Source organism: Phytophthora cinnamomi (assembly GCF_018691715.1).
Source record: "Phytophthora cinnamomi strain GKB4 chromosome Unknown Contig104, whole genome shotgun sequence".
Lineage (NCBI taxonomy): Eukaryota > Oomycota > Peronosporomycetes > Peronosporales > Peronosporaceae > Phytophthora > Phytophthora cinnamomi.
The window spans coordinates 1,082,133-1,103,829 of record NW_027151037.1 but is presented as its reverse complement, the minus strand read 5'-3'; the positions used below and the strand labels follow the sequence as shown (position 1 = coordinate 1,103,829).

The 21,697-nt window shown below is 54.6% G+C and overlaps 2 protein-coding genes across 2 annotated transcripts; both read right to left on the bottom strand.

Moving 5' to 3' along the window:
• Positions 1 to 6,611: 6,611 nt before the first annotated feature.
• IUM83_06119 (putative transglutaminase elicitor) lies at positions 6,612 to 9,284 on the bottom strand (the record flags this gene model as incomplete). Its single annotated transcript, XM_067930300.1, has 1 exon — positions 6,612 to 9,284. One exon carries the CDS (start codon positions 9,282 to 9,284, stop codon positions 6,612 to 6,614), a length of 2,673 nt encoding a protein of 890 aa, XP_067782824.1.
• A 2,249-nt stretch (positions 9,285 to 11,533) lies between these two features.
• On the bottom strand, positions 11,534 to 13,618 carry IUM83_06118 (Transglutaminase elicitor M81C; the record flags this gene model as incomplete). Its single annotated transcript, XM_067930299.1, has 1 exon — positions 11,534 to 13,618. The coding sequence occupies one exon, from the start codon at positions 13,616 to 13,618 to the stop codon at positions 11,534 to 11,536; it is 2,085 nt and encodes a 694-aa protein (XP_067782823.1).
• Positions 13,619 to 21,697: the final 8,079 nt, after the last annotated feature.

Sequence of the window (21,697 nt, the reverse complement as noted above, 5' to 3'; positions counted from 1 at the left end):
TGCTCGGTTACGTCCACACCAGTTTGGCGAATCGGTTTTCCAAGAAACCAGATACTGCAAGTAAAGGTAGCGGCAATAGAGCTGGATAAAGGACCGTGTCCATAATACAGCATTATGGACACGGTACATTATTAATACTAAGCGCATCGCCCCTGTCCTAAGCGAACTGCAATGTATATCCATCTGTTGCCAAGTCTCAGAATTAAATGATAAAAAGTAAAAGTTAGAATAATTATTGGTATTTTGGGCCAATCAATAAGTATGGACACGGCGGGAATTGAACCCGCATAAAATTGCGGTGCTCGAATAGACAGCTTGTGTCTGCGCATGAACCGACAGCGCCATGAATGAGACCCTTGAACATTGCGAGGGAAAGTCCTTCGTCGGCTGCAACGTCCAGCGCCTTGTACTTAAGCATCTGGCACGAAACAAGACAGCCATCCTTACGCATAGAGTTGATCCACAGCACAATATCACCTTCAGCGTCACTAGAGAGGACGTTGCCCTGTCCACTGTAGCGTAGATTCCCTTTCCTTCATCACAGACCGCTACAATGTGACCCTGTTGCTTTTTTCCATTTTGAAATCTGCTTCTGTTTCCGCAGAGTATCGGACTCGCTGCAATTTGGGTAGAAGTGTGGAATAGCTTTGTTTACAGAATAGCCAGCAGCCAGGAATTCGAGAAGGCAGCGCTTGTGCGTATAGTCGACTGCAATGCAGGTGTAGCGCTTTGGCTTTTTGCCGGTTCCTGTGGTGCGTGGTCTACCCATAGCACTTTGAACACTGAGACCGAATGGCTGGTGGCAGCCTATAATTAGCTGGTCAACATGGAATTTTAACTACAGACATGCGGTGTCAATGCATTGTTTTCATTGGCTAAAATAAAAATTCGCTTAGGACAAAACTTCGCTTAGTACAGAGGCGATGCGTTACTGGTATAACCTTGTCGCGATTGTGAGTGGATTACGCGGAGTTTACACAATTCAACAACCAACATCGGAAGCAAGACAGCCAACCGAGGTCATCCCATTTGAGGGTCACACGCCATCCGGTTTCCTTCCTGTGCAAAAGTAGCAGTGAATCTACAGATTCCATTACTCCCTCCATACTTCCCGTTGCAGTTGCCCTACTGTTGCGTACTAACTGTAAGGTTGCGCGATCGAGTGCGAGCGTCCATTTTGCATTAAGTCCATTTCCTACGATACCGATTCTTTACTTCCCTTGGTTGGTAGAGCCTTGGTCGTCTTTTAGAACAGAAAACTTATCGATCACCGCGCCGGTAGCACTTTCGACTGTCGTCAAGGTGAGGTTCGTCGGAGACACCGAGAGTAATGTGACGCTGTAATGCTTATTATCCATCACAGCATGCCATTTAGGCGACTCGGGGTGTTTGTACTTGTACAACCCCTCCGGCCCACCCGCCGAACCAGAAATCACGTACACAGGAGCCTGCGGATTCTTGTACGTCGTGGCGTCTTTCGACACGCCATGCATAACTGCAGATCCATTTGCCACCGGGTATTGCCGCTCATAAGCGTGCACATGCCCTTGCAGCACCAGATCAACCTTGTACTTAATGAGAAGCGCCTCGAACGCTTCTTGCACGTTTAACGCCTCGAAGTCGTTGTTCGGTTTACCATCCGCATCACATGAGCGGATCGTATACATCGGTCGGTGCATGCCTACGACAAGCCATGGCACATTGTCACGATTTGCGTCCGCAGCCTTCAGATCTTCTTCCAGCCAAGCCAATTGATCACCGAAATGCCCGTACACGTGGTGCGTGTGGTATGCGTTGCTAGGTGCGTGGGGATAATCCGTTTCGGACGAGACCGTCGTGAAGTGGACCGATGCGTACTCGTACGAGTACCACATATTTAGCACACCTCCGCTCTCATTCGACGGCATTCTGAAACGCGAGTTGAACGCTGAGTAGTTGCCAAGCTGGTCCAACTTGCTGTCCGACAGCAGACACGACGGTGAGTGGCATTCTGCCTCGTGATTTCCAACAAGAACCATGTACGCCATCCGCCGCATAATGTTGGTCATGGAGTTCATGAATTTGTTGTACACTTGCTCGTAGTAGAACCCAAACGCAGTCTTGGCAGAGAGGAAGGCGTCGTCAGCGTAGGAAACGTCACCAAGATGGTAGACAAAGTCCACCTTGTCAACTAGGCCATTCACATACTTGTTCGTCTCTACAGCGTTGGCATCCGCACCCATGTCGCCGTAGACAGCAACTGTAAATGGACTGTCATCCCCGCTTTTGCGCGCCGTCGTGAACGAGCTCACAGCACTCCGAAATTTCTTACTCGTGGCGCTGCCAACCTTGAAGAAGTACTTCGTGTTGGGCTTAAGGCTGGTGACAATCGCATGGTAGCTGTAGAGTGAATAATCCTCATCCTTGTAGTACGACTTTGTTTCGATGGTTGCGTCTTTCACTGGCGCTAAGTCGTTCTCCGAGCTGCCAATCCACACTGCTGGGTCTTCTTCAAGAGCAAACGTTGTCCACGAGATCGTCATTCCAGTTCCAGCTTTTTTGCCAGCGAACGCCAAGTGGAATTGCTGCGGCATCTTGGTCGAGTCGCTCGTTCTACTCACTCGGCATGCCTCCGAAGGCGTCACGTCGCCGAAATGGTATTGAATTGCACATGATGCTTCGGGCTTGCAGCTTAGCGAAGCCCAGTCGTACACGCACGTGCTGTCGTCGACCGCACTACCTGAAGTAGAATCTGAAGCCGCTGAGCTGTTGTGGCGATGGAAAAGGTTCTTCACCTTGTCAAAGATGCCACTCGCTTCCGCCGAGGTCACGGAGCACACGACACTCGCGATGACGGCAGCTCGCAGCAATGAATCCGCCCTCATCTATCCAAAGTGTTGATCTAGTGTCGCCCACGACGCAAAAACTCAAATGCTGACCGTTTTTCAGGAGCGTCAGCCCTTCGAGCATAAGTATCGGTCGTCGTTGTCTCCACCATCTGAAGATATTGAACCGCAATTCCTGTGCACCGAGCTGCCCGCCTCAGGGAAACTTATGCTAACAGCAACCATAATCGATGCGGCAAAACTTACCAGTAGTAGCAGCACCACTTCAACATGGCAGCAGATGCTGAACTCGAACAGCGCACCATCCGGATATGGACCATGACGCATTCCGGGGATCTATTGTTGCCGGGAACTTATAGTCGAGCCTGGATCTCTGAGCTCTAGTCCATGTTTGTGGCGACAAATACTCGTATCTCAATTATCACACGGATCAAAAGGAAGGCAAGTTTTGAGCAAGAGCGAGAGGAGACCGCATCGCCGCGGATCATCATGCCTCGTGGTTCTCGGCACGTTTATGCCTTGGAAATGATGCTAAAGTTGTTGTAATAAGGAACTGTGGGGTCTTCGTCTCAATTTTGTTAGGCTCGATCGATCGCACATCCCTTGGGGTCACTTTCCTCGTTAAATAGTGCTCGACATCTCTCGGTCGTGTGGTATTCTTGGGGGTGAGCTTTCGTTCAAATGCAATGAAGCTCTAAAACACCCCGAGCGTTTTCATAAGCTCAAGACGCCCCCAAGAATAGTGAATGAGCTCAATGACGTCATGTATTCCTCCGTATGCTCCTTACTGTCGCCAAACAAATTGTACACTATGCAATACCAGACAAATTATCCGTACGCGACGACCTCGCAGCAATATGGCGCGATCTCTCACTTGCGAGAGGAGCAGCGGCGCCGACAGCAAGAGTATTCGCAAGCTCTGGCTCAGCAAGTGGCCCAACGTGAGCAGCAAAAGCGGCGCGAACGCGAAGTAGATCAGCAGTATGGAAGACGGTATGGCAATTTTCACAATCCCCCTCAACAGCAGCAAGGTTTTGGGCCTGCACGTAACGACAACTTCGAGCCTGCTGAGAGAGGAATGCTCGATGGATTGGGCCGCAACAACCACCAAAGCTCACGCACAAGCTTTGCACGCGGCCAGCCCCAACTTCACCATCGACTACCAGGCGGTCCAGAACTGCAGGGCTACCCCCCGCAGGCTCGAGCATCTTACGGAGGCCAGGCAAATTTCCATCATCCAAACCAACCGACGGTCTGGAATCAAAGCGTTCCAAGCAACTTTGGCCTTCCTGGGAATCCTCATCAACCAAGTCAACAAGATCATCGGCATCAACAACCACCTCAGGCAGATATCGCGCCAGGTGGAGAGGGGATGCCGGGTTTTCTGCCTGGGGCGCATGTACAGACTGGTTGGCCAGAGCAAAATCCGCAGTTAAATGCGATGGCGCAGGCAAGAAGCAGTCAGCTTTGGGCGAACCAAGGCTTGGCCGAACCGATCCCAGCCCCACCAGCGAATGGAGGGTACGCTTCCCCACAACGAGCACTTCAGCAGAGCTTCCAGCAAGAATATCCCCACGCTGAACAGCAAGCCAACGTACAGACCCACAACGGAGGCCGGCGGCAGCGAACTGATATCCACGATGGGAGCCGAGGCGACTCGGAGGAGGCGGAGAGACTTCGAAGAAAGATGCTGCAGCAGCAAGAGATGCAACTCGCGCTCGAACGACAAATTGAGGAGAAGCGACAGCAGAAGCTGGAAGCCAAACGACGTCAGGACGAGGAAGATCGACGCGAGATGGAGCGATTCGAGGAAGACCAACGCCGACAGCGAGCAGAGCAAGAACGACTTCAGGAGGAGAAACGTCGGAAGGCTGAACTCGAACAAGAGAAGGCTGCGCAAGCTGCTGCAGCTGTCGTCGCCGCGAATCATCAAGCTAAACTCCAGCAGCAACAAAAGTTACATACCCAAGCCAAGCAAGCTCAGCCTGAGTATCAACACCCACAGCATGCTCAATCTTCTCACCAACAGCAATTCCATCCCCAGCCTTCACAACAACAGCGCGAGCATTTCTTGAATGCACCATTGCCGGGTAGGTTAAAGAATCCGTTTACAAACTCACGGGCTCATTTGTTCGAGGATCCGCCTCCGCCTCCATCGTCTGTCCCGAACCACGGATACTCAAACCTGAACGCGTCACCTGTCCAAGGAGAGCACCAGGGATTTAATCACATCTATCCACAAGGAAACAACCCTGCTAGTCGCTCGATGGACCCTTTGGAGCTGCGTCGACAATACGATGACGTGCGAGAAGAGCTTAGGAGGCAGAAACAACTTGTAGACCAGCTCCGGCAAGCCCAGGAACAACTTCAGCAGCAGCAGCTCTCTCCTGTCCGTACGGAAAATGGGAATAGACTCACACTCATGGACTTGGAAAAACTTCGCAACGAGCTGCGTGGTGAGCTTGAATATCGTGAGCAACTTCACCGCCAAGAATTGGCGTCACTCAAGCGTGAGCAGCAGCAAGAGCGAGGGTCTGAGCATTCGCCTCGTCATTATCCGGTCGTAAGAAACTCAATTCAAACTGTGCACGACAAGTCACAGCAACTCCAGTCACAGCCAGAGGCAAATGACTTGCATGCACTATCGACGGGGGCAACATCAGCTCACTTCCGAAGACGCCAACATCAACAACTTCGAAATTCTGGCGTTCAATCCATACCTCGTCAAAGTGAACACCCGATTGGCGAAAGCTTAATCTCATTGCGAGGTGAAAGCGAGTTCGTCTACTTTGACGGTCGAGTGGCAGAAGCCGGTAAAGCTGCACAACATGCTGTGATATCACGAAAGGGAGCTTTCAAAGATCAGAGTGACAGTGATTCTCTCGACCAACAAAGCGACTCGATTAAAGTGGAAGCCCCTCAAGCCTTAGAGGTGGTTCGAAGCAGTCTTACCCCCAGGAAGCGTAGCGTTAAGCGGTGGGTAGCTACTGGTGAATCATCGACATCCACCCAGATCACAAACCCCACAGTTGAAGACCCCGACAGTGAAAACGACGCGCAAGGTTTTGTCATTCAGGCTTCTCGAAACCTCAACCTAAGCCAGCAGTTAACACCGTCGCCAACCTCCCACGCCCGAAGGACAGCAGCAAGCAGCCACCGATACTCTCAGTTGCCACCGGCTTTGACCTCATCGTCACCCATCAAAGAGTCTCGTAAATGGCGGCTCGAGTCGACGGGAACGAACGAAGCTAGCGATAGTGACGACGATTTGGATGTCAGTCTGGACGGCGAGCAGCTTGAAGCCCTCTTCCAGCGGAACGTGAGGCGTCATGAAATCCTCCTCGGCTTTCAGACCAGAGTTCAAGCCCAAACGCAGGAGTCGAATCAACACGAAAATGATAGGCTTCCTCAAGCTAAATCGGCGTGGACAGAACTGCACCAACAGCTTGAAAGCAACCGACGGACGTCGATTTCTGCGCAACGACAACAGTTCAGCAGAGCAAACTCCTCCAAGGACTCGACCGACAATCAAAAGGTCGATGCTGACAATGAGGCCGCCCTCGTAGCGTCTTCACAATGGATGCCGTCCTCCCTCTTCTTACCAACAGAACAAGCAACGCAAAGCACCGGTACATTAGCTAGAAACAAATAAATGCCAGGTTACACTGGTTGTTGATTGACACTTAAGCCGCCAGGCCGCTCTAGTCGTCTATCGTTGATGCACGGAAGCGATTCGCTCTCGCTTCCGCCGGTCACGCACTTCTCCTGGCTTACACAAAACATAGTTTACCACCAGTGGAAGAACGACAACCAGCCCTGGCCGTTGCCGTTGCCGCTGCCCTGGTTGTTGTGTGCCCACTGGTTGGTGGAAGGAGTAGCCGTGGTCGTGGCTGGCGCAGTCGTCCACGCACCAGTGGTGGTTTCCGTGGAAACAGGGGTATCAGTCACCGGGACATCGGTCACAGGCGCCACCGTAGCGGCGTTGTTGCTACCGGTAGGGAAAGAGGCCGTGGACGCAGCCGAACCGGTCGAGACCGAGCCAGGCTGGCTGGAGAAAGCGGCCGAGCCCGGGTTCGAGGCGACGGGGGACGCCAAACTCGACGATTCCGTTGAGCCGGCAGCCGTCGAGCCCGACGACGAGCCCTCACAAGCCACCGACTTCTCAAGCAGCATAGTGACGTCCGCGTAGCTCAGGCCAATGCTGGTCACCGTGTCCGCAGCGGGCTTGGCCTTGGGGAACCAGATGAAGTCCGGGTGGTCGTTGTCCGAGTCGTAGACCCACTCGCCGCCGATGATGTTTCCGTTGTCGTCCATCTCCAGCAGGTAGTAGTAGTAGGCGCCCGTCGTGTACGAGTCCACCTTGCCCGTCGACACGAGCGCGCCGTCCGTGTAGGTCTCGAAGATCCACGACATACGTGCCTTGACGTACACGATGCTCTTGGCAGCGGCGTTCCACGGGTACTCGTCGAGTCCGTAGAAGGTGCTCGCGGCCTCCTTTAGGGTCATATTGGTTTGCTCGTACACTTTGAAACCACGCACGGGCTGGTTCCAAACCTCCGAGCCGGCGGTGACATCAGCGATGAACGTGGCGTTGAGCTTGCCAAGCAGGTTGGCAGCGGCGATGTGGAAGAAGGCCGGGTTCAGGTCGCGGTACGAGTCGCTCGAGTGGCGGCCGTACTCGTCGGTCGAGTCGGTGCCGCCGTTGTAACGCGTGCCCGTGAACACCGTCGAGACGGTGGCGCCGTCGTACACGTCCGAGACGAGAGCCTTGAGGTCCATGGGCTGGAACGTCACGCCGTTGTACGTCACCGCGCATCTAGGCTCGGTCTCCAGCATAGCGGCCGGCGTCCAGGCGTGACAGATGCCGTACCACGTCGGAATGCAGTAGCCTGAGCTCTTACCGGTGCGAATGGCACACGAGCTGCCGTCCGTGAGCGAGGAGCAGTCGCTGTCCGACGAGCAGACCGTGTGGCTGCTCATCGAGTCGATGCCGTTGTCCTTGGATACCTTGTCCATGAAATCCGTCACGTCCAGTCCGAAGGCCGTAGCGTACTTTTCGGCGGGACTGGCCTCGCCAGGACTCCAGATAACGTTGATGCCGTCCTGGTACGTCGGCCAGTACGGTCCGGGCCAGGGCGACGGCGTGTGCACGCCCACGGTGGGCAGACTGGCCAAGTTCACCTCCATGGACGTGCCGAAGTAAGCCTCGAGCTTGGCGATGTCCTTGTTGGTGTTGGCTTCGAGGTGGCGCTTCTTCTCCATCTTCTCCTGCAGCCGGCGGCCGGACATGGGCGAATGGCGCAGCTTGCGGCTGCTCTGGTCCTCCCAGCCCGTGGCGCAGTCCTTGGGTGCGGTGGCCGAGGTGCCCTCAACGTCCGTCGACTTGGTGGCCGGCGCAGACGTGGAAGTAATGACGCCGGTCTTGGTGGCCGACGCGGTCGTCGTGGCAGGGGTGGCGTCTTCATACGACGATCCGGCCACGCTGGTCTCCGTCGAGTCCGGAGCAGATGTAGTGGCAGTCTTGGACGGCGAGACCGTGGCCGTGGTCACGCCCGTCTTGGAAGGAGAGACCGTGGCAGTGATATCCTCATCCGAGGAGGCATCGACGCTGCTCGCAGTCGTCTCCGGAGCGGAGGTGACTCCAGTCTTGGTTGGCGAAGCAGTCGAGGTGGTGTCTTCGTACGACGAACTGCCAACGCTGCTGGAGGCGGTGGTGGTTGGGGCGGAGGTCGCGCCAGACTTGATCGGCGAGACAGTCGCCGTAGTTTCTTCGGACGATGATCCACCGACACTGCTCGAGGTGGTCTGTGTGTACGATGAGCCGCCGTTGCTGCTCGATGTCGCCTCCTCTTCTGAGGAACCGCCAACGCTGCTTGACGTCGTGGCTGGGGCCGTGGTGGCCGGAGCGGTGGTGGTCGCTTCCACGCCCTTCTTGCCCGTCGTGGTGGACGTCGTGGTGGACGTCGAGGTGGACGTCTGCGAAACAGTCGTGCCGGTCTTGGTGGACGTCTTGGTTCCGTTGCCAGACGAGGTGGTGGACGTCTGCGTCGTAGACGTGGTGGACGATGAAGTGGACGTGGACGTAGTGGTGGTGATCGTGTACGCATCCTGGTTCGCGCTCGCGGCCGGGGTGTCTACCGAGTAGATGACCGTGCCAACCTTGGTGGACACGGACTCGGTGGGGGCGGTGCTCGTGTTGGCCAGCAGGTCCGTGTAGGTGACAGTGACCGTGGAGATGGTGGCGATGTCTGGCAGCGTCGGGTCCACCTCGACAGTGATGGCGCAGTCCTTGTCGGACACGTCGGCGCCACGCGCAGGGAACTTGCTGCTGATTTCGTCCGTGGTGTCGGCCGACGTGTACGGGTCGTAGAAGAGCGAGGTGGCCGCGGCCTGCTGCATCTGCAGCGCCACGAGCGCCACGGCCGCCGGGATGAGGTAGCTGCGCGGCGTGTACACCATGGTGCCGGTCCGGAGCGCAACGAGGGGCGAGCTACTGCAGACGACCTGAAACGGAGACGATGCGGGACCGAGTAATTTCCTCGACGGCGAGAAAATTGGGGAATGCTGCTAACTTGCAGGCATCCCTGCGAGCCGCGTCGATAGGGTGCCCACCAGGTGCCCTGCAGAGCAGCTCTGATCCTGCGGGTGAGACCGGCCGTCTTGGCAGTCGGTCAAGCGTGGCGGCGCCAGAGGCGGGCGATCCTAGGTTGCACTGTTGGACGCCGTCCGCCAGCTGCCGCACACGGGATAATGTGGGCACCAGCAGGTCGGTGCACCGAGCCACACAGCTGTGCGGCTCGCCTTTGCCGTTGCGTTCCGACTCGCGGGCGGCTCTCCATCGGCCTTTGCGCAGCCTGCAGTTCGAGGTGGCGGAGGGCGTGGAACCGGCCAAGGCGCCTGGAACGCTGGATACGCTTGTCGTGGCGAGCTGCAGCGGTCATGACGCTTTGTCACAGCCGATCAATGATGCTGCTGGCATCGGGAAGCAATGACGTCGGTGGAAAGACTCGGGTGGATCGTGGCCGTGGAGCTGCTCAGCTCTATGAGCTGTCTGTGTGGGGCACTTACGTACATGTAAAGGCGGCCGTTACAAAAAGATCGGCTTTGACCAGCGTTGAACTAGCCGGTTCCCGTTAAAGTTTAGGTGGTCAGTGAGTGCACTTGGATTTTGAATGGTGGCAAGCCTGAACTTAATCGGGAGGGTCGATGGATTTTCCTATCGTTGCATTGTGTTCCGCTCTTTGTCGCCTTTTGCATGGCACGGCCAATGGTTCGAGTTGCAGTGCTCTGCTGCTGGTCGGCGCGGCGCAATTCAGGCTCTTCGGGCCAAAGCACTTTGTCCGCTGTAGACGGCTGAACCGGCAACTGATGCTTGCTGTCCCATGCTCGCTCGGAAGAGAGCGTGTCGCTGTGGTGCCATGCAACCGGTCTTGAAGCGCCAGCCATGATGAATCACGGCGCACCCCGCTTATCGAATTGCAGCTGGTCAACACAAGGCTGTCTTGGTGACCCAGTGATGGCTGCGTTTGCTGCCAGCACGATCTGCTGAGAAAACCAGGTCGGTATCATACCCACCAGGGGCTCTGACTCAGGGAGGCGTCTTCGTGTATGGAAAGTGACGGCCATCAGGGACAAAGCATGAATGCGCGACGCTATACACGCCTGACCCGCGCCCGTAGAGGCGGCAACTCGCCGCCTCCATGCCGAGGCGCCAAAATGCATCTCGAGGCAGCGCTCGCTGCAGTTGCTGAGCGATACACTGTAGCACGTTGCAACCAAACGACCCCCCCTCCCCCGCACGCAATGCCGCGAACGTCAAACCGCACACCAAGCGCGCACCAAATTGCCCCGCCTTCCCCGAAACCAGCAGCCGCTCCTGCTGGATCACGAAGGCCGGCCGCTGAGCTACTAGTATGATATTGCAGCCCTACCTGCCATGCGTGTCTTGCACGGGCTCCACAGACCGCCTCGGACAGAAAGCGGGGCCGCAAAAAATTCGTACATGTAAAAGCAGTCACGCCACTTCCGACGCGCCACTTGATGGACGTCCAGCAGGACTTGGAGCTCCGGATACCGGCGACTTCAACAATCTCAAACTACAGGTCAACGCGTTGCACATTTCGCTGGTCGCTGTAGTCCCCCCCCCTCCCCCGCCCGCCGAATCCTCCGCTCGGCGAGTTTCCTGCCCCGCACAACGAACTTTCCGGCGTCTGGCTGAGTGGCTGAGAGATCTACGAGGCCAACGAGGCCAAGCGTCACACTTTCGTCGAGTGCGACCTCAGCAGGTGCAGGTAAATATGCCCGGATTGCAATGCAATATTATATTAGTTCATGTACGCGTTTAGCTGCGGGCGTCACGGCATATTGCTGCTTTGATATTCTTTCAAGAGGACCAGTCATTTCCGATGCTGCGCTGGTCTTTCGAGCTATAAAGTTAACGATACCGGTAGCAATGGTCGTGGTAGTAGATAAAAAGTGTCGTTAATATACTCATTCAAACGCGGACGCAACCATTAACCGCGAGTTCTTGCGCATTTTAGTTAGAGAAGTGAACATCTATGTGCGTGTAGTTGTGGTTTCGATTGAGGCCGAGCTGTAAGCTCTGTCGCTTTATCATACCAGCACGCATGAACGTGATTCCCTCTCACTCTCAGTTTTTTCGTGCTCCACCACTTGATGCAGTTGTCAGCACTAAAGGCTCACGTAGCTTACCACCAGTGGAAGAACGACTGGTACCATCTCTGGGTCGGGTGCTCCTGCTGCTGCTGCTGTTGCTGCTGCTGCTGCTGCTCCTGTTGGTTGTTCTGGTGGTTGTTGCCTCCCTGGTTACCGTGGTTGCCGCCGTGGTTGTTGGACGGAGCAGCGGTGGTCGAGGCAGGGGCAGCCGTGGTAGCTATCGGAGCCGTCGTCGGCGAGGGGCCAGCGCCCGTGGTAGTGGCAGCAGGGGTCTCCGTAATGGGGGCCTCCGTAACGGGGGCCTCAGTGACGGGGGCCTCCGTAGCCGCGCTACCCGTGTTCGAAGCCGTAGAGCTGGTGGCCGGCACATCAGTCGACGTGGAAGCAGAGCTCGTGGCGGAGCCAGAGGTGGACGCAGCAGTGGATGCAGACGCCGAAGCGGAGGTGCCAGCCGAGCCCGAAGCCGAGGATGAGTCGGAGCAGGCCACCGACTTCTCCAGCAACATGCTAACGTCGGCGTAGCTCAGGCCGATGCTGGTCACCGTGTCCGCAGCGGGCTTTGCCTTGCCAAACCAGAGGAAGTCCGGGTGCTCGTCGTCCGAGCCGTAGACCCACTCGCCGCCGATGATGTTTCCGTTGTCGTCCATCTCCAGCAAGTAGTAATAGTACTGGCCCGTAGTGTACTGGTTGATCTCGCCCGAGGCAACAAGTCCACCATCCGTGTACGTCTCAACAATCCACGACAGACGCGTCTTGACGTACACAATGCTCTTGGCGGCGGCGTTCCACGGGTACTCCTCGAGGCCGTAGAAGGTCTGGGCGGCCTCCTCGAGCGACATGGCAGTCTGTTCGTACACCTTGAAGCCACGCACGGGCTGGTTCCACACCTGAGCACCGGCCGTCACGTCCACGACGAAGGTGGCGTTGAGTTTGCCAAGGATGTTGGCGGCGGCGATGTGGAAGTAGGCCGGGTTCAGATCGCGGTAGGCGGCGCTCGAGTGGCGGCCGTACTCATCGGTAGTGTCGGTGCCGCCGTTGAAGCGGGTGCCGGTAAACACGGTGCCGACGCTGGCGCCGTCGTACACGTCCGAGATGAGGGCCTTGATGTCCAGCGGCTGGAACGTCACGCCATTGTGCGTCACGGGGCAGTTTGGCTCTGCCTCCAGGATGGCGGCCGGGGCCCAGGCGTGGCAGATACCGAACCACGTTGGGATGCAGTAGCCTGAGCTCTTGCCGGTGCGAATGGCACACGAGCTGCCGTCCGTGAGAGTCGAGCAGTCGTTGTCCGACGAGCACTTCTTGCGGCCGCTCTGCGAATCGACACCGTTGTCCTTCGACACCTTGTTCATGAAGTCCGTCACGTCCAGGCCGAAGGCCGTGGCGTACTTTTCGGCCGGGCTCGGCTGGTTCTCGCTCCAGACGATGTTGATGCTGTCCTGGTACGTGGGCCAGTACGGGCCAGCCCACGGCGACGGCGTGTGCACGCCCACGTTGGGCAGCTTGGCCAGGTTCATCTCCATCTTGGTGCCAAAGTAGGCCTCGAGCTTGGCGATGTCCTTGTTGGGGGTCGCCTCAAGCCGGCGCGTGCTCTCCACCTCGCGGCCGGACACAGCGCTGTCGCGCAGCTTGCGCTTGCTGTCCTCCCAGCCGGTGGCGCAGTCTTTAGGCTCCTTCTTGCCTGCACCCGTCAGTGGCGTGGTCAAGCCCGTCTTGGTGGTCGGGGTGGTCACGGGAGTCGACGGCGTGGTCTTGCCGACATAGGCATCCTGGTCAGCGTTGGTGGCCGGGGACTGCTCCGACAGCACCACCGTGCCCACCTTTGAAGACACAGGCTCGGCCGGGGCCGCGGACGAGTTGCCCAGCAGATCCGGGAACTCCACGGGCACCGACGAGATGGTGGTGATGTCCGGCAGCGTCGGGTCCACCTGGACCGTGATGGCACAGTCCTGGTTGGTCACATCTGCGCCGCGAGCCGGGAAGCTGCTGCTAATCTTGTCAACCGTGTCGGCCGACGTGAACGGGTCGTAATAGAGCGACGTGGCGGCAGCCTGCTGCATCTGCAGCGCCACGACGGCGACGGCAGCGGAGACAAGATAGGTGCTGGGCGAGTAGACCATGGTTGCAAAAGCGAGTCGGTCCAGAGATCCGGATGGGATAGCGGGTCAACCTGGGACGGAGGAAGGCTGGGTAATCTCCTCGACGCCGAGAAAATTGGGGAATGGCGATCGGCTTGGTGATCGGTCTGCCACCTTTGTCGCCGCAGAGGGAAGTGACCCTCGCAGTGTTCGATGTGCAGCAAAAAGCAAGCACAAGCCTCGTGCTATGTGATACAACGTTGGTCTCCGCAAAGGCCAGGTTGGCGCGCGCGCATGACTGACCGGGGCCTGGCTACCGTAGCTATTCGTCTCGCTGTCCGCACGACACTCCGCTGCACGTCTCTCGTCGTAAGATTAACGTTTAATATGACCCAGGATCCAGCGCCAGACGCAGAGAGGGTTCGCTGGCATAGGTAACATGCGATCGAACGCTCCGTGAACTTCGTTTTGCAAGCTCTGTATCCCAGCTGGCGAGAGCTTGATGTTTCGGTGTCAGCGCGTGAACTTTTTGTCCACCAAGTTCAAGCGCCTACAGCTCTTCATGCGGTGTAAAGGCTCGGTGTGGACTATTATTATTAATAAATCCGACGCCATGCCACAGACTTGACGCACTCTTGGCATTCTCTCGGTTAATGCTGTTGTAGTTATTCATATGCTGCTGATATATGCACATGCAGTTGGTGTGGGCTGGCTGCAGGGCGACCGGCTACAAAAATACACGATTGGGAGGCACTTCGTCACACCGCGAGGGACCGCATGCCCGAGCTCGTGATGGAGGTCCAGACTTGCGTGCACACGAAGAACAAGGGGCAGATCGCCGCACAACCTACGCACCGTTTTTCTCGTCAAAGCCGACAAGCGCAGGGCCCCTCCCCGTAGGCTTGGGCAACCTTATGAGGCAGGACCACGCGCCTTACTGTAACTACAATGTGCAGGCATCAATACCGGTGCACATGTACCGTATCGTGCCCGTGGCGAGGGCTCGTTCACAGTGTTCGGTTGTCGCTCGTGTGCTACAGCTGCAGAATCGGCATCTACGCGTACATGTATTGTATTTAATGCTGATTGCTGTTAAAGTGAAAATCAGACGCTCTAAGATTAACGGGCTTATCCAATTATTTTAATTCGGGCGGGCGAGCAGTGAAAAAGATTTGGTGTCCCTCTACACAGTGTTTTCCACTACCCCCCTTATCTGCTTGTTGCCGCATGGCTCGTGGATACCGCATTCTACAGCACGTACGATAGTAGTAAACGTGGTCTCGCGTTCATTACGCTATTTAAAGTCATCTGATTGACCCTCCAGCCTGGAGTCCAGGCTTCTGCAGCACATGCACGCCCCAAACAGGACTTCGTTCAGCGGTTCAACCTCCAGCTGAGAGTCGCTCCTCAAGACGAATCTTTGTCCTTCATACCCATCAAGCTGGAATCGCGGTTTGGCGCTGGCTCCTAATGCGCGTACAGCCGGGTTCAACGGACACCGAGTCCATTCTTCCGCCGTCGGTGAAATCAAGGGTACCACTTCGTCAAGGCAATCGTACACGTATTTCCAGCAATAAGCAATCTGGGGTATGGGCAGCGTTGTGCTTTAGACAAGCTGCAGCTGTACCACGTAAAAATTAGTAAGTGTTCATATGTACATAATGGTACCTACTGTAAATTGCTGCACCAAGCTCCGATGCTTCGATTCCCACCGCTGCTTCTTGGCCATGTGTACGCAAATCGCCTTGCGTTCTGACAGCCCTTGGACTTTAATATTTGAAGTATTAGATGCACATGGAAATTAACATCAGCGTGCAAACCATATTATAACGGCTGTATACTATCCAAGGCACAGGATACCGTATCGTCCGTTCCATCTGTAATAGCACAATCGGATCGTAAGCTGGCTCGACGATAAATGGCAGCCATGCGGACTGCAGAGCTGCTCATTCTCCAATTCCCTCGTCCTTGAGCAGGTTGTTCCGGGCCCACCCCACAGCGAAGCTCTCGCTTTAACTGTCCCCAACAACCTAGTCTGAACCATGGTCTATTCGCCGAGCACCTACCTTGTCTCCGCCGCGGTCGCCGTCGTGGCGCTGCAGGTGCAGCAGACTTCCGCCACTTCGATCTACTACGACCCGTTCACGTCGGCCGACACTATTGACAAGATCACGGACAAGTTTCCTGCTCGTGGCGATCCTGTGGACGACCTGAACTGTGCCATCACGGTCCAGGTGGACCCGACGTTGCCGAACATCACCACCATCTCGTCGGTGCCCGTGCAATACCCGGATCTGCTGGGCAACTCGTCCGCGGCCCCGACCGAGCCGGTGTACACGAAGGTGGGCACGGTTGTGATGTCCGAGGACACCCCGGCCACCGACGCCAACCAGGACAGCTACATTGACTCGAACATGCCGGCAACGGGGGCCGCGCAAGAAAAAGTTGGAGTTAAGCAGCAGCCCAAGGACTGTGCCACCGGTTGGGAGGAGAGCAAGCCCGTCCGCAAGCTCCGCAACAGCGCCGTTGCCGGCTTTGCTCTCGACGAAAAGCTGCAGACTACGCGTCACCTCGAGGCTTCCACCAGCCAGGATATCGCCAGGCTTGAGGCTTTCTTTGGCACTAAGATGGAGATGACTCTGAAGGATCTACCGACTGTGGGTGTGCACACACCCTCGCCGTGGCCGGGTCCGTACTGGCCCACCTACCAGGACAGCATCAACGTTGTCTGGGAGGAGGGCCAACCGAGCGCTTCTGAGAAGTATGCCAAAGCTTTCGGCAAGGATGTCAAGACGTTCATGGACGCCGTGTCGAAGAAGAACGGCATCGACTCCCAGAGTGGTCGTAAGAAATGCACGAAGGACAGCGACTGCGCGGTCGCTTCGGGCGCCTCCTGTGCCATTCGCGATGGAAAGACCTCGGGCTACTGCATTCCGATGTGGTTCGGTATCTGCCACGCCTGGGCACCTGCCGCCATCACGGAGCACGAGCCGAACTGCCCCGTGACGCACAACGGCGTGACGTTCCAGCCGCTGGACATCAAGGCCCTGATCTCGAGCGTGTACGACGGCGCCAAGGTGGGCACTGTGTTCACGGGCGCACGTTTCAATGGTGGTGCTGACACCCCTGACGAATACGGTCGCCACTCGAATGCCGCCTACCGTGACCTGAATCCGGCCTACTTTCACGTTGCCGCAGCTAATCTGCTTGGTAAACTCAACACCACGTTCGTCGTGGACGTGTCCGCCAACGCGGAGGTCTGGAACCAGCCGGTGCGTGGTTTTAAGGTGTTCGAACAGACTGCCATGTCGCTCGAGGAGGGTGCTCAGACCTTCTACGGCCTCGAGTCGTACCCGTGGAACGCCGCTGCCAAGAGCCTCGTGTACGTCAAGTCTCGCCTTTCATGGATTGTTGAGACGTACACGGATGGTGGACTTGTTGCCTCGGGCGAGGTCAACCAGTACACTGCGGGCAAGTACTACCACTACCTGCTCGAGCTCGACGACGCCGGTGAGATTATTGGCGGTGAGTGGGTGTACGGCTCGGACGACGACCACCCGGACTTCTTGTGGCTTCCCAAGGGCAAGCCTGCTGCCACCGCTGTGACCAGCATCGGTCTGAGCTACGCTGACGTGAGCATGCTGCTGGAAAAGTCGGTTGCCTGCACTGGCTCAGGCACCTCGCCCTCCGGATCGGCTGGCTCGTCATCGTCCGAGAATGAAGTGTCTGTCGGCAACGCGGCGGCGTAGATGTTCTCCATCGCGTGATGCAGTGTTGGTGCAGTTGCGCTGCACATCTGCTTCTTTTCTACTTGGTTTCGTCAATCATCATAACATAATAGAAGTTTTGTCAAATGGTTGATCTTAGTATTTTACTACACGTACGTGTAAGGTAGTATTGAAACTCAGCACCTTGTCTGCAAACATCACAGTTCAGTGGTTTTTATTATTATTGAATGACGATGTATTAGTATATTTCTACTACTTCGAAGCACTCCGTAGTACTAATAGTTCGTAGTACAGTTTATGAGTCCAACGCCACCACACTGCATGGTTAAAACAGGTAGATTATTTATCGGGTCGTATACGGGTCGGGCTTGATGTCTAGGTCAGGCTTCTCAATACATGTACTGCATAACAGAACTCATAGTTCGCAGATATATCATAGTTCGCACCTCGGACTGACCAATCACAAATCGGCGCCATTATAAATAATTCCTTAAGTTTTACCTTTAACGGAAGGTTATAAATCATATTGCTTCAAAACCAGTTAATTACAGCGGGATCCCGCCAATTCGGCTTCATAATTGGATTTCGCGCCAAGCCACCACCTCACTTCACAGCCCCCAGCCACCAAACGTGCCCGCTAGCATGCATTGTACCAGAAGAAAGCGCACCACGGGCAATAGCTCAAAACCTAAACAAGTGAACCTAATTTTTGAGTGGTCTTTTTCTTGCAGGCGCGATCATACGATTTCGATGCGACTGGAGTGCGAATTATGAGTTCTGTTATGCGGTACTCAAATCTAGGTGCGTTTCGGCGTGATGTAGAGACAAAGAAACAGGATGGGCGACATCTGTGCGAAGAGGCCTCAGAGAGACCGTTTGCAACCGGAGCGAAGTGGAGGCCTGGAATGGTCGGCGCGTGGGCCGGAGTAGTTGCACTACGAAGTAGTTATTAACGTTAGTATAGTTACCTACTAACACAGAGGTTCTCTGACCCCCCCCCCCCTGCGAAGTTGTTATTATCTATTTACCGACGCCTTGCCCGCCATGAGCGAGGCGAAATTGGCGGTGCAAACGTGGAGCTCCCCTGCCGATGGGTTCTCACTGTACGTCAACCCTCCCGAAAAGCCTGACCTAAAAACATTAGGCCCGACCCGTATACGACCCGATAAATAGCTTACCTTAAAACGCATATCGGGTACAAGTCATTACTGTACGTATTTGCGACCAGTTAATAGGCTAACGCCATCAATCTATCGCAATTTACATTGTGGAAAAGAAACATTACGGAAACCTGTATCACGAACACCAGAGGAGATCGCTCTCGCTTGGGAATATTCTCTTTCGATTACAAGCCCCGTCAATTTGAGACTGCCTATGTTTCTAGGAAGAAGGATCGCCCGCTAAGTTGTTTTTCATGTCGTAATTATTGGTTATGCCGGAACGAAGGATAATTTGTGTCAAGAATCATCTCGCGAAGTGGATATATGAGCGCGCTAGTTCGTTGGTATTATCACTCGACAACTCTGATATACTTTTCCGGAATCAGCTAAAGGATTTCGCCAAATCCGAGTTTTTGAACTCGACACAGACAAGTACGGTGGTTGCAAGTCTGACCTGGAAAAAATAATTAATTCAAATTTTCTTCATTTTGTTTGAGGCGATTTGAGTCGTCGCCACACGCTTCAATTGTTTCTATCTCCGCAAAGTTAAGTTGACTGTTTTGCCAATGCGGCCCGACATTTGTTTCGTTTTACTCGGATTCCTCTTACTAACCACTATTAATAAGCGAAAAAATTTCAACAAAAAAAATACCCGGGGATGCATGTAACCGCTATCTCCGCAGAGTTTACAGCCGTTTGATCATGATGCTAGTTGGACCAGTGCCTACAAAGAGGAATACGACTACTCGTGTGAGCTTTGTTCTTCTTCTTCTGTAAGGGGCAATCGAGCACTCCTTGAGGCGCGGTCATAGTGCTGCAGACGCCCAAAAACTACATAGCGGGCCACATTAACGACAGTTTGTGGTATGAACACTGATTAATCGACTCCAATGTGTCTCAACTAGCGCCATTAAATTTCCTGTCCGCTCCGCACATATGTCTCCATTAGCCATAATTTACTTTATCCAGTTCAGACTTGCAACTACCATATCTCCATTTGCCAGAATTATGGCTCTGGCAGCTCGGGCGGATCGCGACAGACTACCAAACACTAAATAAGGGCCGTCTCCACCCCAGTAGTAGACTGGCCACTATTTGAGCATCCCACAGACTCGTCCGGACGACTTAGTAACGGCGCGTCCTCTGCTTCAGTCCCCCGCTGGTTAGTAGATCTTGGGTTGCCCCTTCGTCAAGTCGCAACTCCCTCCCGCCGTGATCCAGTACGCCGGTAATATGTGGTCTTGTTACAAGACTCTTGTATGCTGCTGCGCCTTGTGCCGGTCGCCTTGATCTCCTTCCCTGGGCGAAAAATCTTCTGCATCCTCCCCCTCACATAACAATATTATTGTGAGGAATTTTATCAAAAGTATCACTGTCGTGTTTTTGAGGGTTTTTGTAATTGGCCTTGAAAGTTGGTGATTTGTGAGGAGTCCAGTTTCTACGAAGCTGAGAAAACGAGCAAAAACAAAACGAACTCTGAAAGCATGTCTGACAGCAGCTACGGAGGCTGGATCCGATGGCCCCGGAGGCGACAGCTCGAGTGAAGAAGAAACCGCGCCTCCCGTGAGTGCAGTTGATGCTCCTCCTGTCCCTGAGGGCGGTCCCCTTCTTGAGGAGCTGAAGACGTAGCTGCTCACGTGCAGAAACTGGAAGCTGTTGATTGGTAACATTCTCATAAAGAAAATCTATGATCTTCTAGGAATGTTTTTAGAATGTTCTAGCTCGATTCAGAGGTCGCTGATTGGTCTATCGGATAGCTCAGGATTTTAGCTTTCTGAAACTACAAAAAAATAGTTTTTGATCGTCGGGTCTTGTTGCTTCTGGCGATCGGCCATAACTTCACTTCTACTTCGAATTTAGATGTGGTGGATAGCGCTAGAGGAAGCCAAGACGTCGCTCTTTCGCCTTGTGCTCGTCATTAAAAAAACTCAAAAACACGATAGCGATACTTTTGATAATATTCCTCTCCATCATATTATGTTCGTGCCTCGCCGTCGAGGCATCTCCCTGCGCGATGCCGTAGTAATCAGACAGCTGGAAGTCGACGGCTGAGCACGGAGCGTCATTGGTTCGTCCGCGTCCGTTGCCGAGCCGTGTCCTGCCAGGGTCTCAGCCAGGAGATCATGGGCCTCTACATCCTTGTCCGCACTAGAACATGGGGCGCCCGCATCTTCCGCCTTATTAAATAGCGCCCCCGAGAACGACGCCACTGCGGCGCTCCCCGTGACGGAGTCACCCCAACGCGACCAGGATCTTAGTTCAGTAGCTACGGTAGTACATGTGTACAGTACACTGTAGTACACGGTAATACACAGTTTAAAATGGTCAGTGTTTACTCAGTGTTTACGCGCTTGAATTCAGCAAGTTACGTATACATGCACCCTAGCTGGAACAGAAATTGAAGTCATCCTATGAAGGACTTATCACAATATTTGTTTGTGGCATGAGGCACCAGTCAGCAAAAGATCCATACAAATGTTAAGATAAGGAGGGGTTCACTTTTGGCCGATACAAAAACAAGATAAATACAAACTTCAAGTTACACTATAGTCCCGATTTTGATCGCTGGAGCTCACAGAATGAAAAGCTACTCGACGCACCGTGTTAATCACGTTATTAATACTGTAGTGCGAAGGTGAATGGGGTGCCTTCACAAGGCCCCGACAGCAAGGTTCCTCTCTCCATTACAATGTACACAAAATGGGCACCATCGCAGAATGGTACCGTCAAATCCCGAATATTTTCGTGGAAGGCATTTATCAACCAGTCAGCACGCCGAACTCCTCACCATAAATCGTAGACCGTGGCATATTCTGCATGAAATTTGATTAAAAAGTCGCAGCGACATTGGGTCCGTGAGCTCCGTCAGAAAAGCGCCCCTAATTATTAATATAGAATTGGCTTGACCAACCTGACCGAAAACTTGCCCCGGACGGTTAGGTTTGATAAATCCTTATACGACCGAAGCAACGCATTTCTACATGTAGTGCTTTCCTGCTACCTTAACACTGTAAATGTTCGAACTTCACGCTCCGTCTGTAAATTGCAATTTCTACTCCGTGACAGGTTCAGTGTTTTCTGTGATGCGTACGTAGACCGCGTGAAAACGACGCAGGAGTGAGGAACGCAAGCCAAACACTCAACTCGAACCCATTTCGTCTTGACAATGCACCTTCCACACTTGAAGGATGGAGACACCTTAAGCCGAGCCTGTCGTTGTCGCCTGTAAAATG